This window comes from Ailuropoda melanoleuca, chromosome 14 (genome assembly GCF_002007445.2).
Source record: "Ailuropoda melanoleuca isolate Jingjing chromosome 14, ASM200744v2, whole genome shotgun sequence".
Taxonomy (NCBI): domain Eukaryota; kingdom Metazoa; phylum Chordata; class Mammalia; order Carnivora; family Ursidae; genus Ailuropoda; species Ailuropoda melanoleuca.
This window is the reverse complement of record NC_048231.1, coordinates 46,650,473-46,670,624: the sequence shown is the minus strand read 5'-3', so window position 1 is coordinate 46,670,624 and position 20,152 is coordinate 46,650,473. Positions and strand designations below refer to the sequence as shown.

Below are 20,152 nucleotides of genomic sequence, written 5' to 3'. Positions count from 1 at the left end.
AGCTTTGAAGGCCAGGCTGATGAACTGAATAAATTTTATTTACACCAATAAAATAAAATATAAATTATAAATAATTTTTAAATAAAAATTATAAATTCAGGATAGGTTTGCTGCCAAAGTTTTCCGATATTTTTGGGTTATGGAATTGTGAATAAGGAATCATTGACTGAATTCATACAGATCTTTGTTTTAGTAGGCTAGGTTTTTAGAGGTGAAATACCGAAGTCAAAAGTTATGAGCATTTTTTTTTTTAAAGATTTTACTTATTTATTTGACAGAGGTAGAGACAGCCAGCGAGAGAGGGAACACAAGCAGGGGGAGTGGGAGAGGAAGAAGCAGGCTCGTAGTAGAGGAGCCCGATGTGGGGCTCGATCCCACAACGCTAGGATCACGCCCTGAGCCGAAGGCAGACGCTTAACTGCTGTGCCATCCAGGCGCCCCAAAAGTTATGAGCATTTTTAAAGCTCTTAATGCTGATTGCAAAATTATCCTCTTGAAAAGGCAGTAACAAGTTACACCATTACTAGTGATTGAGAGTTCTAGTTTTCCCTGGCCTTGCTTGGCTGGGTGTTAGAACATTAAAAAGCACTGGTAGTGTTTTGTTTATTTACGACTTTTTGGTTTGATGGAAGTTGAATAATTTTTATTCATATCTGTTGGTATTCAACTTTGCTATATATATTTTTTCCTTAGTTGCTTCTTTCTCAAGATGAGATATTATTTGAAGTTTCACTTTATACTTAATCATTAGTTCACCTAGAATTTATTTTTACTTCTCCTGTGACAGACTTATTCATCCCTTTTTGATAGTTACCCATTGGCACACCATTTTCTTTCTTTTTTTTTTTCTTAAGGATTTTTATTTATTTTTTTTTGTCAGAGCACATGCACAAGCAGGGGAAGTGACAGGGAGTGGGAGAAGTAGGCTCCCACTGAGCAGGGAGCTTGACTCCGGACTTGATCCCAGGACCCTAAGACAATGAGCCAAAGGCAGATGTTTAACCAACTGAGCCACTCAGGCATCCTAGCACACCGTTTTCTGAATAACCTACCCTTTTCCCACTGATCTTTGATGCCACATTTATTCTAACTTTTGCCATATGCCAGAATTTTTTTCTGTGCTATTCTCTCAAGGAAGATTAAATATTCAGTTTGTATTAGAAGGTTCACAATGATTTATAGATTGAAATTATAAATAGTTTTTTCGTTACAGATGTTAAAATCACGTGGACTAATGACCCGTGTGTTTTTATCAACCTTTTTTTAAAATTTTAATTACAGTATAGTTAACATACAGTGTTCTATTAGTTTCAGGTGTACAGTATAGTGATTCATCAATTTTGTAATCACTCAGTGTTTATCATGTTAGGTGTACTCTGCTTCACACATTTCACCGAGTCCCACCAACTTCCCCTCAGCTAACCATCAGTTTGTGCTGTACTTAAAAGTCGGTTTCTAGGTTTGTTTCTCTCTCTCTCTCTTTCTCACCCCGCCTCCACTTGGCTTGTTTGTTTTGTTTCCTAAAATCCACATGAGTGAAATCATATGGTATTTGTCTTTCTCTGACTGACTTATTTCACTTAGCATAATAGTTTCTAGCTCCATCCATGTTGTTGCAAATGGCAAGATTTTATTCTCTTTTTAAAAAAATTTTTAAAGGTTTGTATTTATTTGAGAGAGAAAGAAAGAGGACAAGCATGAGGGAGGGTCAGAGATAGAGGTGGACTCCCTGCTGAGCAGGGAGCCCGAGATCATGCCGAAGGCAGATCTTTAGGCAACTGAGCCACCCAGGCGCCCCAAGATTTTATTCTCTTTTATGGCTGACTAATATTCCTTTGTGTGTGTGCATGCATGAGTGTGTGTGTGTGTGTGTGTGTGTGTGTGTGTGTGTGTGTTTGAAGCTCATCTTATTTATCCATTCATCTATTGATAGATACTTGGGCAGCTTCCATAGTTAGGTTATTGTAAATAATGAGGCAATAAACATAGGAGTGCATGTAGCCCTTTGAATTAGTGTTTTTGTTTTAATTTGTTTGTTTTGTTTTGATTGGGTTAATTAAATTTTATTTGTTTTCCCTTATTTTTTTAAATTTCTAAAATTTTTAAAATTTAAATTCAGTTAATTAACATATAGTATATAATTAGTTTCAGAGGTAGAGTTCAGTGATTCATCAGTCTTATATAATACCCAGTGCTCATTACATCACATGCCCTCCTTAATGTCCATCACCCAGTTACCCCATCCCCCCAACCCCACCAGCCTTCAGGTTGTTTTCTGTGATTAAGTCTTTTATGATTTGTCTCCCTCTTTGATTTCATCTCATTTTATCTTTCCCTCCCTTCCCCTATGCTCCTATGTTTTGCTTCTTAAATTCCACATAAGAGTGAGATCATAAGATAATTGTTTCTCTCTGATTGATTTATTTCGCTGAGCATAATACCCTCTAGTTCTATCCATGTCCTTGCGAATGGCAAAATTTCAAATTTTTTTGATGGCTGAGTAGCATTCCATTGTGTATATATACCACATCTTCTTTATCCATTCATCTGTCAGTGGACATTGAGGCTCTTTCCATAGTTTGGCTATTGTGGACATTGCTGCCATTAACACTGGGGTGCAGGTGCCCCTTCGGATCACTACATTTGTACCTTTGTGGTAAATACCTAGTAGTGCAATTGCTGGGTCATAGGGTAGCTCTATTTTCAACTTTTCAAGGAACCTCCATACTGTTTTCCAGAGTAGATGCACCAGCTTGCATTCCCACCAACAATGTAGGAGGGTTCTCCTTTCTCCATATCCTCGCCAACATCTGTCATTTCCTGATTTGTTAATTTTAGCCATCCTGACTGCTGTGAGGTGGTATCTCATTGTGGCTTTAGTTGTATTTCCCTGATTCCAGGTGACGTGGAGCACTTTTTCATGTGTCTATTGGCCATTTGGATGTCTTCTTTGGAGAAGTGTCTGTTCATGTCTTCCTCCCATTTCTTGATTGGATTATTCGTTCTTTGGGTGTTGAGTTTGATAAGTTCTTTATAGATTTTGGATACTAGCCCTTTATTTGATACGTCATTTGCAAATATGTTCTCCCATTCTCTCGGTTGTCTTGGTTTTGTTGACTGTTTCCTTTGCTGTGCAAAAGGTTTTTATCTTGATGAAGTCACAGTAGTTCATTTTTGCCTTTGTTTCCCTTGCCTTTGGAGACGTGTCTAGCAAGCAGTTGCTGTGGTTGCTGCCTGTTTTCTCCTCTAGGACTTTGATGGATTCCTGTCTTAGGTTTAGCTCTTTCATCCATTTTGAGTCTATTTTTGTGTATCGTGTAAGAAAATGGTCCAGTTTCATTCTTCTGCATGTGGCTGTCCAGTTTTTCCAACGCCATTTGTTGAAGAGACTGTTTCCATTGGATATTCTTTCCTGCTTTGTCAAAGATTACTTGACCGTAGAGTTGAGGGTTCACTTTTCGGTTCTCTATTCTGTTGCATTGATCTCTGTATCTGTTTTTGTGTCAGTACCATACTGTCTTGATGATTACAGCTTTGTAGTAAAGCTTGAAGTCCAGAATTGTGATGCTACCAGCTTTGGTTCTCTATTTTTTTTTTTTAAGATTTTATTTATTTATTTGACAGAGAGAGAGAGACAGCCAGCGAGAGAGGGAACACAAGCAGGGGGAGTGGGGGAGTGGGAGAGGAAGAAGCAGGCTCCCATCGGAGGAGCCTGATGTGGGGCTCGATCCCAGAACGCTGGGATCACGCCCTGAGCCGAAGGCAGACGCTTGACGACTGAGCCACCCAGGCACCCCTGGTTCCCTCTTTAAACATTCCTTTGGCTATTCGGGGTCTTTTCTGGCTCCATACAAATTTTAGGATTATTTGTTCAAGCTCTATGAAAAAAGTTGATGGTATGTTGTTAGGGATTGCATTGAATGTATAGATTGCTCTGGGTAGCATAGACGTTTTAACGATATTTGTTCTTCGAATCCATGGGCATGGAACATTTTTCCATTTCTTTGTCTTCCTCAATTTCTTTCATGAGTGTTCTATAGTTTTCTGAGTACAGATCCTTTGCCTCTTTGGTTAGGATCATTCCTGGTATCTTATGGTTTTTGGTACAATCGTAAATGGGATCGACTCCTTAATTTCTCTTTCTTCTGTCTCAGTGTATAGATGTGCAACTGATTTCCGTGCATTCATTTATATCCTGCCACTTTGCTGAATTCCTGTATGAGTTCTAGCAATTTTGGGGTGGAGTCTTTTGTTTTCTCCACATAGAGTATCATGGTGTCTGTGAAAAGTGAGTTTGACTTCTTTGCTGATTCAGATGCCTTTTATTTTGTTGTTGTTGTTGTCTGATTGCTGAGGCTAGGACTTCTAGTACTATGTTAAACAACAGTGGTGAGAGTGGGCATCCCTGCTGTGTTCCTGACCGTAGGGGCAAAGCTCTCTCTCAGTCTTTCCCCATTGAGAATGCTATTCACTGTGGGCTTTTTGTATATGGCTTTTATGATATTGAGGCATGTTCTCTCTATCCCTACGCTGTGAGGAGTTTTAATCAAGAAAGGATGGTGTACTTTGTCAAATGCTTTTTTCTGCATCTGGGAGGATGATATGGTTCTTGTCCTTTCTTTTATTAATGTGTTATATTACAGTGATTGATTTGCAGTTGTTGAATCACCTTTGGAGCGCAGGAATAAATCCCACTTGGTTGTCATCAATAGTCCTTTCAGTGTACTGTTGGACCCAATTGTCCAGTATTTTGGTGAGAATATTTGCATCCATATTCATCAGACATATTGGTCTGTAATTCTCCTTTTTAGTAGGGTCTTTGTGTGGTTTTGGGATCAAGGTAATGCTGGCCTCATAAAATGAGTTTGGAAGTTTTCCTTCCATTTCTGTTTTTTGAAACAGCTTCAGAAGAATAGGTATTAATTCTTCTTTAAATGTTTGATAGAATTCTGCTGGGAGTCCATCTGGCCCTGGACTCTTGTTTGTTTGGAGATTTTTGATTACTGTTCCAGTTTCCTTGTTGGTTATGGGTCTGCTCAGGTTTTCTATTTCTTCCAGTTTCAGTTTTGGTAGTTTATGCATCTCTAGGAATGCATCCATTTCTTCCTGACTGCCTCATTTGTTGGCATATAAGTTGCTCATGATATGTTCTTATAATTGTTTGTATTTCTTTGGTGTTGGTTGTGATCTCTCGTCTTTCATTCATGATTTTATTTATTTGGGTCCTTCTCTTTTCTTTTTGATAAGTCTGGCCAGGGTTTATCAATCTTATTAATTCTTTCAAAGAACCAGCTCCTAGTTTCATCGATCTCTTCTGTTCTTTTGATTTCTAGTTCATTGATTTCTGCTCTAATCTTTATTATTTCTCTTCTGCTGGGTTTAGGCTTTATTTGCGGTTTTTTCTCCAGCTCCTTTAGGTGTAGGGTTAGGTTGTATATTTGAGACCTTTCTTGTCTCTTGAGAAAGGCTTGTATTGCTATATACTTCCCTCTTAGGACCACCTTTGCTGCATCCCAAAGTTTTGAACAGTTGTGTTTTCATTTTCATTTGCTTCCATGTATTTTTTAAGTTCTTCCTTAATTTTCTGGTTGACCCACTCATTCTTTAGTAGTATGCTCTTTAACCTCCATGTATTTGACTTCTTTGCAAATTTCCTCTTGTGATTGAGTTCCAGTTTCAAAGCATTGTGATCTGAAAATATGCAGGGATTGATCCCATTCTTTTAGTACTGGTTGAGACCTGATTTTTGACCCAGTGTGTGATCTATTCTGGAAAATGTTCCATGTGCACTCAAGAAGAACGTGTATTCTGTTCCTTTGGGATGGGAATGTTTTGAATATATCTGTGAAGTCCAACTGGTCTGGTGTGTCATTTAAAGCCCTTATTTCCTTGGTGATCTTTTGCTTAGATGATCTGTCCATTGTAGTGAGTGGGGTGTTAAAGTCCCCTACTATTAGTGTATTATTGTCAATGTATTTCTTTGATTTTGTTACTAATTGGCTTATATAATTGGCTGCTCCCATGTTAGGGGCATAAATATTTACAATTGTTAGATCTTCTTGTTGGACAGACCCTTTAAGTATGATATAGTGTCCTTCCTCATCTCTTATTACAGTCTAGTTTGAAATCTAATTTTCTTTTCTTTTTTTTTTTTTAAGATTTTATTTATTAATTTGACAGAGAGAAACAGCCAGTGAGAGAGGGAACACAAGCAGGGGGAGTGGGAGAGGAAGGAGCAGGCTCCCAGCAGAGGAGCCTGATGTGGGGCTCGATCCCAGAACGCTGGGATCACGCCCTGAGCCGAAGGCAGACGCTTAACGACTGCGCCACCCAGGCACCCCTGAAATCTAATTTTCTGATATAAGGATTGCCACCCCAGCTTTCTTTTGATGTCCATTAGCATGATAAATGGTTTTCCACCCCCTTACTTTAAATCTGGAGTTGTATTTGGGCTAAAATGAGTCTTTTATAAGCAGCATATTGATGGGTCTTTCTTTTTTATCCAGTCTGATACCCTGTGACTTTTGATTGGGGCATTTAGCCCATTTACATTCAGGGTAACTATTGAAAAATATGAATTTAGTGCCACTGTATTGTCTATAAGGTGACTGTTAGTGTATATTGTCTCTGTTCCTTTCTGGTCTGTGTTACTTTTGGGCTAGCTCTTTGCTTACAGGATACCCTATTTTATATTTCTTGCAGGGCTGATTTAGTGATCACTAATTCTTTTAGTTTCTGTTTGTCCTGGAAGCTGTTTATCTCCCCTTTCATTCTGAGTGACAGCCGGCTGCCTATTTTTCTCATTTAGCACCTTGAATATATTATGTTGGTCCTTTCTGGCCTGGCAGGTCTCTGTGGATAGGTCTGCTGCTAGCCTTATGTGTCTACCCTTGTAGGTTAAGGACCTATTGTCCCGAGCCGCTTTCAGGATTTTCTCTTTATCTGTGAAATGTGCAAGCTTCACTATTAGATGTCAGGGTGTTGACCTATTTTTATTGATTTTGAGGGGGCTTCTCTGTGCTTCCTGGACTTGAATGCCTGTTTCCTTCCCCAGATTCGGGAAGTTCTCAACTATTATTTGCTCCAATATACCTTCTGCCCATCTTTCTTTCTTTTCTTCTGGGATCCCAATTCTAATGTTCTTTTGCTTTATGGTATCACTTATCACTTAAATTCTCCCCTCATGATCCAGTAGTTGTTTCTCTCTCTTTTTCTCAGCTTCTTTATTCTCCATCATTTTGTCTTCTATATTGCTAATTCTCTCTTCTGTCTCATTTATCCTAGCAGGCGGAGCCTCCCTTTTTTATTGTATTTCATACTAGCTTTTTGATTTGGGCTTGATTAGATTATTGTTTGTTTCTCCAGAAAGGGATTCTCTAGAGTGTTCTGTGCTTTTTTTCAAGCCTAGCTGGTATCTTTATATCCTGCACTCTAGTTCTGACATCTTACTTATGTCCGTACTGATTAGGTCCTTAGCAGTCAGCACTGCCTCTTGTTCTCTTTTTTGAGGTGAGTTTTTCCGTCTTGTTGTTCTTTCTTTCTTTCTTTTTTTTAAAGATGGATTTTTTTTTTTTTACTTATTTTACTTATTTGTCAGTGACAGATAGAGAGAGCACAAGCAGGGTGAGCAGCAGGTAGAGGGAGAGGGAGAAGCAGGCTCCCCGCAGAGCAGGGAGCCCAAGGTGCGGCTTGATCCCAGGACCCTGGGATCATGACCCGAGCCAAAGGCAGGTGTTTAACGGACTGAGCCATCCAGGTATCCCTTGTCATTTTTTCCAGAGAATAGATGAACAAGTGAACAGAATACTGAATGGCAACAGCAATCCCAGAAAAATGTCCACTAAACAAATCAGAAGAGACCTGAAATCGGAAAAAAAATAAATAATTAAAAAAAGAGAGAATATAGTCAGGTGAATAGAACAGAGCAATATGCTGGATTCTGTGTGTTTTGTTCTGTTTGTTAGAAGAAACTGCATCCCAAAAACGTAAAGAATGAAATCTTTTATATATACAGAAATAAAATTAAATACAAAGAAATGATAGAATGTAAGTGTAAGAATGAAAATTTAAAAAGACTTAAAAAAGAGTTGATAAGAAATTGATTGAAAAGGAAAGAGAAAAAAAATTGAAAGACTAAAGAATCCTGAGGGGAAAACAACAACGAATTCTATATTTTCCCCTAGCCCTGGAATTTTGCCATTCTGTCTGATTGGTAAACTTGGCCTTAGCAGAATGTTCTTGCTGGTCTTCTGGGGGAGGGGCCTGTTGTGTCTTAGGTGTGTTTGCTCCGGGTGGAATTACACCACCCTTGCCAGGGGGCCAGGCTGTTCCGGATTGCTCTGTGTGGCATTTGGTCCCTAACAGCTTTCCAAACAGTTTTAGAGGATGAGAATGAACATGACTGCTTCCCAGTCTATAGCCTGAACCAAAAGTTTGTTCCCCCCACTCCTCAGTGCACCCTCAGGGAGAAGCAGTAAATCACTTGATAGATTTTTAGTAGTACTCATTAGAGAGTATTATGAAAAATTATATGCCAACAAACTGGGAATCAAGCCCCACATCAGGCTCCTCTGCTATGAGCCTGCTTCTTCCTCTCCCACTCCCCCTGCTTGTGGTTCCCTCTCTCGCTGGCTGTCTCTATCTCTGTTGAATAAATAAATAAAATCTTTAAAAAAAAATCTATCAATTTTGTTGATTTTTTCAGAGAACCAGCTTCTGGTTTCATTGATCTGTTCTATTGTTTTTTTAGTTTCTATTTCATTTATTTCTACTCTAATCTTTATTATTTTCTTCCATCTACTGGTTGGGGGTTTTGTTTGTTCTTCTTTTTCTAGCTCCTTTTTTTTGTAAGGTTAGATTGTTTATTTGAGATTTCCCTTGGCTTCTTGAGATAGGTCTGTACTGTTATAAACTTTCCTTTTAGGACAGCTTTTGCTGCATCCCAAAGATTTTGGACTGTTGTATTTTCTTTTTTCTTTTTTTTTTTTTTTGAAGATTTTATTTATTTATTTGACAGAGATAGAGACAGCCAGCGAGAGAGGGAACAAGCAGGGGGAGTGGGAGAGGAAGAAGCAGGCTCATAGCGGAGGATCCTGATGTGGGGCTCGATCCCAGAACGCTGGGATCATGCCCTGAACTGAAGGCAGATGCTCAACCGCTGTGCCACCCAGGCGCCCCATGGACTGTTGTATTTTCATTTTAATTTGTTCATGTATTTTTTGATTTCCTCTTTGATTTCTTGGTTGACCCATTTATTGCTTAGTATCATGTTATTTAATTTCCCTGTATTTGTGTTCTTTCCAGATAGTTTCTTGTGTTTCATTTCTAGTTTCATAGTGTTGTGGTAAGAAAAGATGCATGATATGACTTCAGTCTTTTTGAATTTGCTGAGACTTGTTTTGTGGTCTAATATGTAATCTATTCTGGAGAATATTTCTTGTGTGCTTGCAAAGTATTCTGCTGTTCTAGGATGGAATGTTCTGAATATATCTATTAGATCCATCTGGTCCAGTGTGTCATTCAAAGCCTTTGGTTTTTTGTTGATTTTCTGTTTGGATGATCTATCCATTGCTGTAAGTGGGGTGTTAAAGCTCTTTATTGTTACTGTGTTACTGTTGATTACATTTTGCGTATTTGTTATCAGTTGCTTAATGTATTTGGGTGCTTCCATGGTGGGTGCATATATATTTATAATTGTTATATCTTGTTGGATTGTCCCCTTTACGTTTATATAATGTCCTTCTTCGTCTCTTGTTATCTTCTTTGTTTTATAGCCTGTTTTGTCTGATGCAAGTATTACTACTGGCTCTCTTTTCACTTCCTTTTGCGTGATAAATGCTTCTTCCCTTCAATTTCAATCTGCATGTTTCTTTAGGTCTGAAATGAGTCTCTTTTTAGGCTTATAGATGGGTCTTGCTTTTTCATCCGCTCTGTCACCATGTATCTTTTGATTGGAGTGTTTAGTCCATTTATATTCAAAGTAATTATTGATAAGTATGTACTTACTGCCATTTTGTTACTTGTTTTGTGTCTGTTTATGTAGTTTTTCTCTTTCTTGCTCTCTTCTCTCAGGATTGGGTGGCATTCTTTAGTGATGTACTGGATTCCTTTCTTTATATTATTTCTTTATCTATTACTGAGTTTTGATTTGTGGTGATCATTAGGTTTGTATATAACATCTTCTGCTTATAGCAGTCTATTAATTTGATGGTCGCTTAAGTTTCAACCCGTTCTTTACTTCTCTCCCCTCCACGTTTTAGGTATATGTGTATGTTTTAGGTATGTTTCATGCTTTACATCCTTTTATTTTGTGAATCCCTTGACTAATTCTTCTAGATATACTTATTTTTACTGCTTTGTGCTTTTTACTTTCCACACTCCTATTTATGGTCTTTCCAGTTAAAGAACTCCCTTTTAACATTTCTTTTAGGGATGGTTTAGTGGTCTTGATGTCCTTTTAAGTTTTGTTTGTCTGGGAAACTCTTTATCTTTCTCTTTATTCTGAATGATAGCCTTGCTGGATAGAGTATTCTTGGCTGCATGTTTTTTTCTTTCAGCCCATTGAATATATCATGCCAGTCCCTCTGGCTTGCAAAATTCTGCTGAAAAATCTGCTGATAGCTTTATGGTGATTCCCTTGCGTGTAACTGTTTTCTTGCTGCTCTTATTTATTTTTATCTATTTAAGGCATGGAGCCCAATGTGGGGCTTCAACTCACAACCCTGAGATCAAGACCTGGGCTGAGATCAAGATTCGGATACTTGGGGCGCCTGGGTAGCGCAGTCATTAAGTGTCTGCCTTCGGCTCAGGGCATGATCCCAGTGTTCTGGGATCGAGTCCCACATCGGGCTCCTCGGCTGGGAGCCTGCTTCTTCCTTTCCCTCTCCCCTGCTGTGTTCCCTCTCTCACTGGCTGTCTCTCTGTCACATAAATAAATAAAATCTTTAAAAAAAAAAAAAAAGAGTCGGATACTTAACTGACTGAGCCAACCAGGCTCCTCAACTCTTACTGCTTTTAGAATTCTTTCTTTATCTCTGTTTTTTGCCATTTTAATTGCTATGTCTTGGTGGACCTCCTGGGGTTGGTTTTTGGGGGGGCTCTCTGTGTCTTCTGGTTCTGGATTTCTGTTTCCTTCCCCGGATTCAGGATGTTTGCAGCTATTGTGTCTTCAAATAAATATTCTGCCCCCTTCTCTTGCTTTTCTCCTTCTGGGATCCCTATAATGTGAATGTAATAAATTTGATGGTGTTCCCTAAGTCTATTTTCTCTTTTTTGTTATTATTTTAGTCTCTCTTATGTTCAGCTTGATTTTTTCCCATTATTCTGTCTTCCAGGTTGCTCATCCATATCTCTGTTTTATCCAGTCTACTTAGTCCATCTATTTATTCTGTGTATTTTAAATTTTAGTTATTAAATTGTTCAACTTTGATTGGTTCTTTTTTGTTTTCTATTTCCTTGTTAAGGGTTTCATTGATGTCCTCTACTCTTTTCTCTAGTCAGTGCATATCTTTATGACCATTACTTTAAATTCTCTATAGGAATTTTATTTATCTGAGGTCTGTTGCTTTGATTTTTGTCCAGTTCTTTCATTTGGGACATACTCCTCTGTCTTTATTTTGTCTAACTCTCTGTGTCTGTTTCTATGTGGTTCGACAGTCAGCTACATCTCCTGCTGTTGCAAGTAGCTGCCTTACAAAGAAGAGGTCCTGTAGTGCCCTCCAGTGCAGTTTCCAGTTTACCAGAATCTGGTGCTTATGGGGTGTCTCCTGTGTGTATTGCATGTGCCCTGATGTTGTGGCTGAGCCACTTTTGCCTTCAGTGCAGTCATCTGCAGAGTTTCTTTTTGTTATGGTCAGGGTTTGGTCCCTGTGTTGTAATGGGGCAGTCTGAGGCTGCCTTGGGCTTGAGTTGAGTCAGACCAGGTGTTTGCCAGAGCTGTGGTAGCACCAAACTGCAAGGTGCTTTCCCTATGTTGTCCCCTGAGAAGCATTCATTGGTTGGTGGGGTCTGCAGTCAGATTAGCTCTCTTCAGCCTACTGCTGGGACCACAGTCTTGATATGTGTGTGGTTGTCTTTCTCTCTCCCTGGGGCAGAAGTCACTTGGGAGTGGTGCTGGCCCTTGTCAGGGCTGCTTGCATACTGCCAGGCTTGTGGCACTACTTTGGATGGGCTCTGGCCAAGAATGTATTGGAAGGGGTGTGTCTGCAGGAGAACGTGGGGCATGGTGCACTGTTAGCAAGTTTCCTAGTGTCTTTGCCCCACTGTTCCCCACAGGTGTTTGTGTATCTAGGCTGGGGAGTAGGGAAGGGAAATGGTGCCTACCAGCTCCTTTGTTCCTAAAGTCTCCCAAAGATCCCTGCTCCTCCAGCATGTGCACCGAAATTAGTCAACAAACTCCCTCTTGCATACCCTAGGTGGTTTTCAGACTGTTGCTTCTATGTTGTATCTCAGCAGGGCTATTTGTTGTGCTGTCTTTTTAAAGGCAGGGACTCAGTTTCCTCTTGCCCTCTCGGCTCTGCCGGAGTCAAGCCCACTGATTTTTAAAGTTCCAGGTGGTATGCCCCAGTCGATTGAAAGAACCTGTGAAATTTGGCCCTGTGGTTTTCAAAGCCAGATGTCATGGCGGGTTGTTCTTCCCCTGTACGTAGGGTACCTGGTGTGAGGGTTTGTTTCTCTCCCCTCTCTGCACCCTTGGAATCCTCCCTTTTGAAGACTATCCCATGGGTTCATTTAGTTCCTGACCATGTCTCTGCCCTTCCTATCCTCTTTGATGTGGCCTCTTCTTTACAGTTAACTGTGGAGTGTTTGTTCTGTCAGTCTTTGGATCCCTTTCTGGGTTATTCACACTTTATGTGGGTGTTATCTAGTTGTATCTGTATAATGAGGTGAGCTTAGGGACCTCCTACTCTGCCTTCTTCCTCAGAAGTCTTTATCAGCCTTTTTGATTAAATATTATTTATAGTTCAGTCAGTACTTTAAAATGTTTCCTTTTTTTCCCCCCATTTTACCAATAGATGATGATATTGATGATGAAGAGTTTTATGATGAACATTTGGAGGCTTACTTTGAGCAACTGGCTATTCCAGGAATGATATATGAAGACCTAGAACAGGAACATCCAGAAAAAGATTTTAAATTACCTACAAGTGATCTGTGTCAGGTATGTTCCAATCTTACGTTTTTTCAGAAATTTGACTTTAGAAAACTATTACTGTTCTCATTAGATACTGCCATAAAACATAAGCTTTTGGCTTTCTTTGGTCTCTATTTTTCCAGATGGAAAGTGTTGAGAAATACCTTACCCATCCTTTCTTGCTGCTTCTTACTTTTCCTTTCTCTGCAGAAAAATTGAAGAATGTCACAGTGAACATGTGTATGCCCCTCATCCAAATTAACCACTTGTTAACATTTGGCCATCTTTATGTTTTCTTTGTCCCTCCGTGAATACTTTTTTCCTGTATCATTTAAGAGGAATTTGCAGTTATTTTGACATGCCACCCTAATACTTTGATATTTTCTCCTGTGAATAAAGATATTTTCCTGCATAATCTCAATTCTGTTATCTAACTTTGATACAGTAATGTAAATGAATATATAGTCCATATTCACATTTACCCAGTTGTCTCCAAAATGCCCTTTACTTTTATTGTTTTTGATCTAGGATTTAATCGAGGATTACAGTTGCTTCTGGTTGTCATATCTCTTTAGTATTTCACTTTGGAGTAGTTCTTCCATGTCATTAAAGTTTTTGTAAAATGACCCATAAGCTAGTTATATCTGATTGCTTTTTTCCCCTTCTGATTAAAGATTTTGGCAAGAATTCAAAGTAAGCATGTTTATCATGAACAGGTTAAGATTAAACATAAGAATGATGTTGCTTCTCCATGTATCACATCGGGAGACAGAGAAGTCTGTTGGTCCCACAACACGTGATGTTGTGTTTGATAAACTTGGTTAATGTGATGTTGGCTAGATGTCTCCTTGTGTAGGTGCCTTTCTTTTCTCCTTTGTTATCAATAAGTAATCTGGGGAATGATGCACTGAAGCCAGGTGAACTTTCTATTCCCCAAGAACCTTTCACAAACTGGATTTAGTATCATTGCCGAGGCCTCCTAGAAACAATTATTCCTGTGGTGATTATAATGGTGATATTTCCATTTCCTTGTACATTAATAACCTGGCATCCTTCTGTCAAGAAGTCATTCTCTGCTTCTCATGTTTTTCCCCTAAAAATGTTTGGTTTTAATTTAAAAAATTAATACAGCTAAGATATTTTTTCAACAGGCAAATGAAAACGGTAGCTATAAATCTCAATCAGAAAATAACAGCTCTCTGATTTCCCATGGCTCGCACTCTTCAGGAAATTCTGAAACAACCCACAAAGAGTCTGGAGTAGGCAATGTTGTTTGTCTGCCTGGGACCAGTAAGTATTGAAATATGACTCCATTGTTCTTATTTTTTAAAAAAAGTTTTATTTTACATTTTTTTATTATGTTAAATTGGCCATCATACGGTACATCATTAGTTTTTGATGTAGTGTTCAGTGATTCGTTAGTTGCGTAATAACACCCAGTGCTCATTACAACACGTGCCCTCCTTAATACCATTGTTCTTAAATTCTGTTTGACTTTGCCTTTTTTCCAAATAATTCATTTCTTTGGTATAACGTATCCTGTATTAACTGTTGAATTCCTTCAAATTTTTACAGTCTAAAACTTTTCAAAAGAATACATTAGTATTATTAGAAATACTGTAGTGTGTATTGCTTGCATTGCTTATTACAAATGCGTGTGTTTTATTCAGACATTTGAGAATTAAAAATGAATTCTCTGTGTGGTCTCAGTTTGTCACATTTCCTGTTGTCTCTTACTGATGGTTACTTTTTCTTGTATGCAAATTGCTGTATTTGTCATACGATTGTTAATTACCAGGTTTACATAAAATAATTTGAATAACAAGAAGCAGTTATTAGATTACTGAGACTTTGACATTGCTCTCTTAATTTTTTTTCTTGTATTTCAGGTAATTTTATAGATACTGGAGATAGTAGAAGGCATGTAGACGGTGTATTATCATTTTCTTCTAGTACTCAGAGAATTGAACAAGAGAAAGAAAGGGCAGACAGTTTAACGGGTATTGTCCCGCATCATGGCAGAGTAAGTTTATATGCATTTTCTTCAAATTTTCTATGAAAAGGATAAAAAGCCTTTTGAATGGTATCAGTTTTTTTTCAAAGTAACAACTGTTGATTTCTGGAAAATATAGAAAAAATATTTTAAAATTTCCCTGCTGATAATGTTTTATGTGTGTGTTGGTATGTATCTTTGAAATCACTAAGATTATATTAAATATATAATTATATACATTTTTTTTTAAAGATTTTATTTATTTATTTGACAGAGATAGAGACAGCCAGTGAGAGAGGGAACACAAGCAGGGGGAGTGGGAGAGGAAGAAGCAGGCTCATAGCAGAGGAGCCTGATGTGGGGCTCGATCACATAACGCCCTGAGCCGAAGGCAGATGCTTAACCGCTGTGCCACCCAGGTGCCCCTAATATATACATTTTCTTAAATTTAAATATTTTTGACTTGCAGTTAGATCATTCATTTGAAAAGTTTTTCAGTTTGGAAGCAAAACATTAAATAAAAAAGCAAACTGTTCATCTTTAACCCTGCTCAAGCATGTTTGTTTTCCATTTATTGTTTTCTGTTTGTTAATAGCAACCCATTACTCCTACACTTGAATCTTGGTAGTCATTTCTGACTCTTACCAATTCTTTGTCCCCTTTGTAAAAGTAATGTATGCCTCAGGATTGTATGATGATTTTTAATTTAGAGGGAATATGTGTTAGTATATATAGAGACAGTTACTTATCGTTATGGTAATCCTTTGAGTGATTAAGGCATTAAGTGATGATGGGATTGTCATTTTAAAGGCAGTGAAGCTCAGAAAACCTAATTTCTCTCAGTATGTTCTCAGGATTGTGTCTTAGGGTTATTGTTGCCTGTTTATTTCCTTTACCACTACTCAAGTTGAAGATGCTTAGTGCCTCATGTCTGATTTATTGTGCCATTCCATTATATTTGTCAGCACCAGGTTAATCTTGTTATAATGGCTTTTAATGTATATAATACATATAAATATTTTCTATGCCTCCATGTTTCAAATTAATAATCTTTAAAATACTTTATAATCTGGCCCCATATTACTCTTTTTCTCTTGTATGTTTCTTCTACAAATTCCTGTTCCTATTTTGTTTTCTCCCTTTCTTCCCTAATCCAGATTATGGTCATCTTTCCAATCTTTCATGAAGTCCTTGGTTACTTTTCAGTAACTCTAGACTACATTTATTTTTCTGAGTTCTTATTACAATGATTGTAATCTACAGTATAATACTTTCTTATATATAGGAATATTTTACTTATCCAGAAGTTGCCTAGTCAGCAGCTTCAAGAATTTCTTACTCATCCAAAGAACCAGTTATGTGCAAATACGGTAGAGTCCTTGCCTCAGGTAACCAGAACAAGTGTTCAGAGTCTATGGGTTTTTCCTTCTAAGACGCTGCTATGGCTGCTTGGTCATATGTATAGTCATCTGACAGTATGGAGTTATAATTCTAATATATCTAGTTAATAATCCAGCCCTCAGCTGATTAGAGGTAGCCAATGAGAAAAGGGAGACAGCATCTATTAATCTTGATTTTGTTGAAATGTGGTATTGATAAATTTTATAAATCTCTCTCTCCATGGCCATTTAATTTTAGGCCAAGGACTTTGTTCTGTTATAATGATTATTTTTCTTTTTTTTTTTTTTTTTAAAGATTTTTTATTTTATTTATAAGACAGAGATAGAGACAGCCAGCGAGAGAGGGAACACAAGCAGGGGGAGTGGGAGAGGAAGAAGCAGGCTCATAGCAGAGGAGTCTGACGTGGGGCTCGATCCCATAACGCCGGGATCACGCCCTGGGCCGAAGGCAGACGCTTAACCGCTCTGCCACCCAGGTGCCCCGTTATAATGATTATTTTTCTAATTAGCAATTATTTGTTTTTAAAAAACAATAGTTTTAATGTTGAATACTCACAAATTGCTTGGCATCTTGGTCAGGCCATTTTAACAAAAAGAGTCATTGGTTACATCTTCATGTTAGGTATGGTGCTTGGTATTGTAGGTCATAGAAGGATAAATCTTCCTTCATGAAACATAGTAGGAAAATAAAAGAAATACTTGGATAACGATAAAATAAGACAGGATCCTGGTTGTTGAATCTCATCATACTTATTGAAGGAAGTCCCCAAATTCTTTTTTTTTTTTTTTTAAGATTTTATTTATTTATTTGACAGTGATAGAGACAGCCAGGCGAGAGAGGGAACACAAGCAGGGGGAGTGGGAGAGGAAGAAGCAGGCTCATAGCAGAGGAGCCTGATGGGGCTCGATCCCATAACGCCGGGATCACGCCCTGAGCCGAAGGCAGACGCTTGACTGCTGTGCCACCCAGGCGCCCCAACCCCAAATTCTGATTGAGTTACATTCTAAAGGTTTTTTGAGTCTTTCTAAGTAAAAACAGTTTCTGATGATTCATTTCCCATCCATCTTCTAAAAAAGGATTTAATCATAAGATAGCCAGGTTCTAAAGGAGCATTAAGGCCCTGTGAATGCAAAGGCCTGAAGCCTTCAGCTGTAGTTGAAGGAGGGCATCGCGTGTGGAGAGATGGTGAGAGTGGCCTCTGGCTGCTGAGGTTCTAGGCAGTGTGGAATGAGCACTTCCATTAAAGCTTTGTAGCTTAGATGGGGGGAAATTCCTATCTGTGGGTTAGTCATAAAGTATGTTACATTATTTCATGAGGTGTCTTATTTTTCCCATATCATATGGTCATATGTTTTGTGTTACCATGAGGTGACAATATTCTGTCCTCTTTTTGGTGAGGTTAGCCACCCATTTTCCTTAATGACATCTAAGGAGCTCAGACATGGAAGCTACTACTTCTGAGTTCCCAAAATTTAACCACTAATAGCCTACTCTTGACTGGAAGCCTTATTGATAACATAAGGAGTGATGAACAAATATTTTGTATATTATATATGTTACATACTATATTTGTACAATAAAGTAAGTTAAAGAAAATTATTAAGGGAATCATAAGAGGAATACATTCGTATTACTAGAAATACTGTCCTGTGGATTGCTTGCATTGCTTCTTATAGCCATAATTTTGTTCCCTTTTTCCTCTCTCTCCTGTGTTTTGCAGAAAGTGTTGTTGGTCCTCAAGTGTTGATGATATTCCACAAGTTCCTTAGACTCTGTTCATTTTTTCTGAAGCTTTTTAATTTCAATTGTCCTGTCTTCAGATTTGCTGTATCTTTATCCTGCTTGTGCACATCTGTTTTCAAACCCCTCTAGTGAATTTTTCACTTCAGTTGTTGTACCTCTCAGTTCCAGAATTTCTGTTTGGCTGTTTTTAAAAATGATCTCTTTCTTGTTATGCATATTGTGCATTGATCATTTTCTTGCTTGTCCACATCTTCCTTTAGCTCTTTGAGCTTCTTTAAAACCGTTGTTTTTAAAGTCTTTGTCTAGTAAGTCTGATACACAAGTTTCCTCATGTATGTTCTCTGTTATTTTTTTCCTTTGAACGGATCACAATTTCTTGTTTCTTTGTAGGCCTTGTGATTTTTTTTGTTGCAAACTTGACATTTGAATCTTATGTGATAACTTTGGAAATCACATTCTCCCTTTCCTCTAGGGTTTGCTCTTTGTTTAATTTTTGGAGTATGTCTGTGCAGGGATGAGCATATGGTGAAAGTTAAAGTTTTACAGGTCCTTTCTGAGCCTGTTTTTTTTCCTGGGCACATACAGCAGCTCTCTTAATTTTCTCTATACATGGTTGTTTTTGAATATTTAAAGAAATAGGTGTGACTCCTTTCAATATGGTGGTGTTCATTTTAGCTGTTTGGGGTTGAATCACTGGTGACCAGCTTCTGTGCCTGCAGCTGTGCAGTCACAAGCACCAGTCTGCAATCAGAAGACAGAAACCTGGTAATTGGAGACAAAATCCTTATTGGTTCTCTGGCTCCAGCAAACCATACTAAAAACAGAGTTGTCCTCCACACAGTTGTCTGCCTTGGGGTTCAGGGTGGGTAGCCATGATCATTCTGAAGCCTGAGTGACTGACATTATTTGCAGTTTACCAGGTAAGCTTTCTCTGGTAGCTGTAACTGTTCAAATAGATTCTAGAGTTCCAAAATAGTTACTGCAGACATTTTTGCAAGTACAGTATAGTGCTTGTCTAGGTGGAAAGACAGATTCCTGGTGTTTTCTCCTCTGCCATCTTTTCTGATATTGCTTGTTACTTTATTTTTTATTTCTAACTTTATAGGCTTATAAAGTTTGGTCTGAACAATCTCACCCTTCTAAATGTTTTGGGTAAAAGTGCATATTTATATGTGTTTCATGGACATAAGAAAAATGAAAGCTAAATGTGCTTTTTTGAGGAATGTTTAGTTTTAAGAAGCTATTAGGCTATTTACATTATTCAGTTTCTCTATGATCACTTTTATTTTTAAGATTATTTATTTTAGAGAGAGAGAGAGAGTGTACGTGCGTGCATGCAGGGGGAGGGGCAAAGGGAGAGAAAGAATCCTGAAGCAGACTCCCTGCTGAGCATGGAGCCGGTTGCGGGGCTTGATCCCACCACCCCGAGACCATGACCTGAGCTAAAACCAAGAGTTGACCACTTAACCAACTGAGCCACCCAGGCACCCCATATGATCACTTGGATTTTTTTGTACTAGATGTATCAATTCCAGAAAAGATAAGTCAAAGTCTCCAATTTTAATTGAATTTTTACCAAATTATTTTTACACCTCCAATTTTTTTCTTTATGTATTTCTCTGCTGTGTTTACTACATATAAGAGTATAGATTTATAACCTCACTAAGAATAGTACCTTATTAGTAATACTGCCCTTTTTTTATCCTGTTCAGTGCTTCTAACCTTAAATTCACCTTTGTATGTCAGTATTGATACCCTTGCCTTTTCTATATCTTGTGTATACTTGGTATCTTCTTTTCCATCCCATTTATGTTTGTCTTTATCCTTTGTTTACAGGGTTTCTAATAAATAGAGCATGTAGCTAGGTTTTACTTTTTTTTTTT

At 38.1% G+C, this 20,152-nt stretch overlaps 1 protein-coding gene across 2 annotated transcripts in view; it reads left to right on the top strand.

The window, feature by feature from the left end:
• CEP192 (centrosomal protein 192) overlaps nucleotides 1-20,152 on the top strand; it is a 135,178-nt gene that overhangs the window by 25,120 nt on the left and 89,906 nt on the right. For both annotated transcript variants that reach the window (XM_011229453.3, XM_019803391.2), the window contains exons 8-10: nucleotides 13,014-13,159; nucleotides 14,284-14,422; nucleotides 15,022-15,155. In XM_011229453.3, coding sequence (XP_011227755.1) covers nucleotides 13,014-13,159; nucleotides 14,284-14,422; nucleotides 15,022-15,155 — 419 coding nt within the window. The remainder of the gene's footprint in view (nucleotides 1-13,013; nucleotides 13,160-14,283; nucleotides 14,423-15,021; nucleotides 15,156-20,152) is intronic.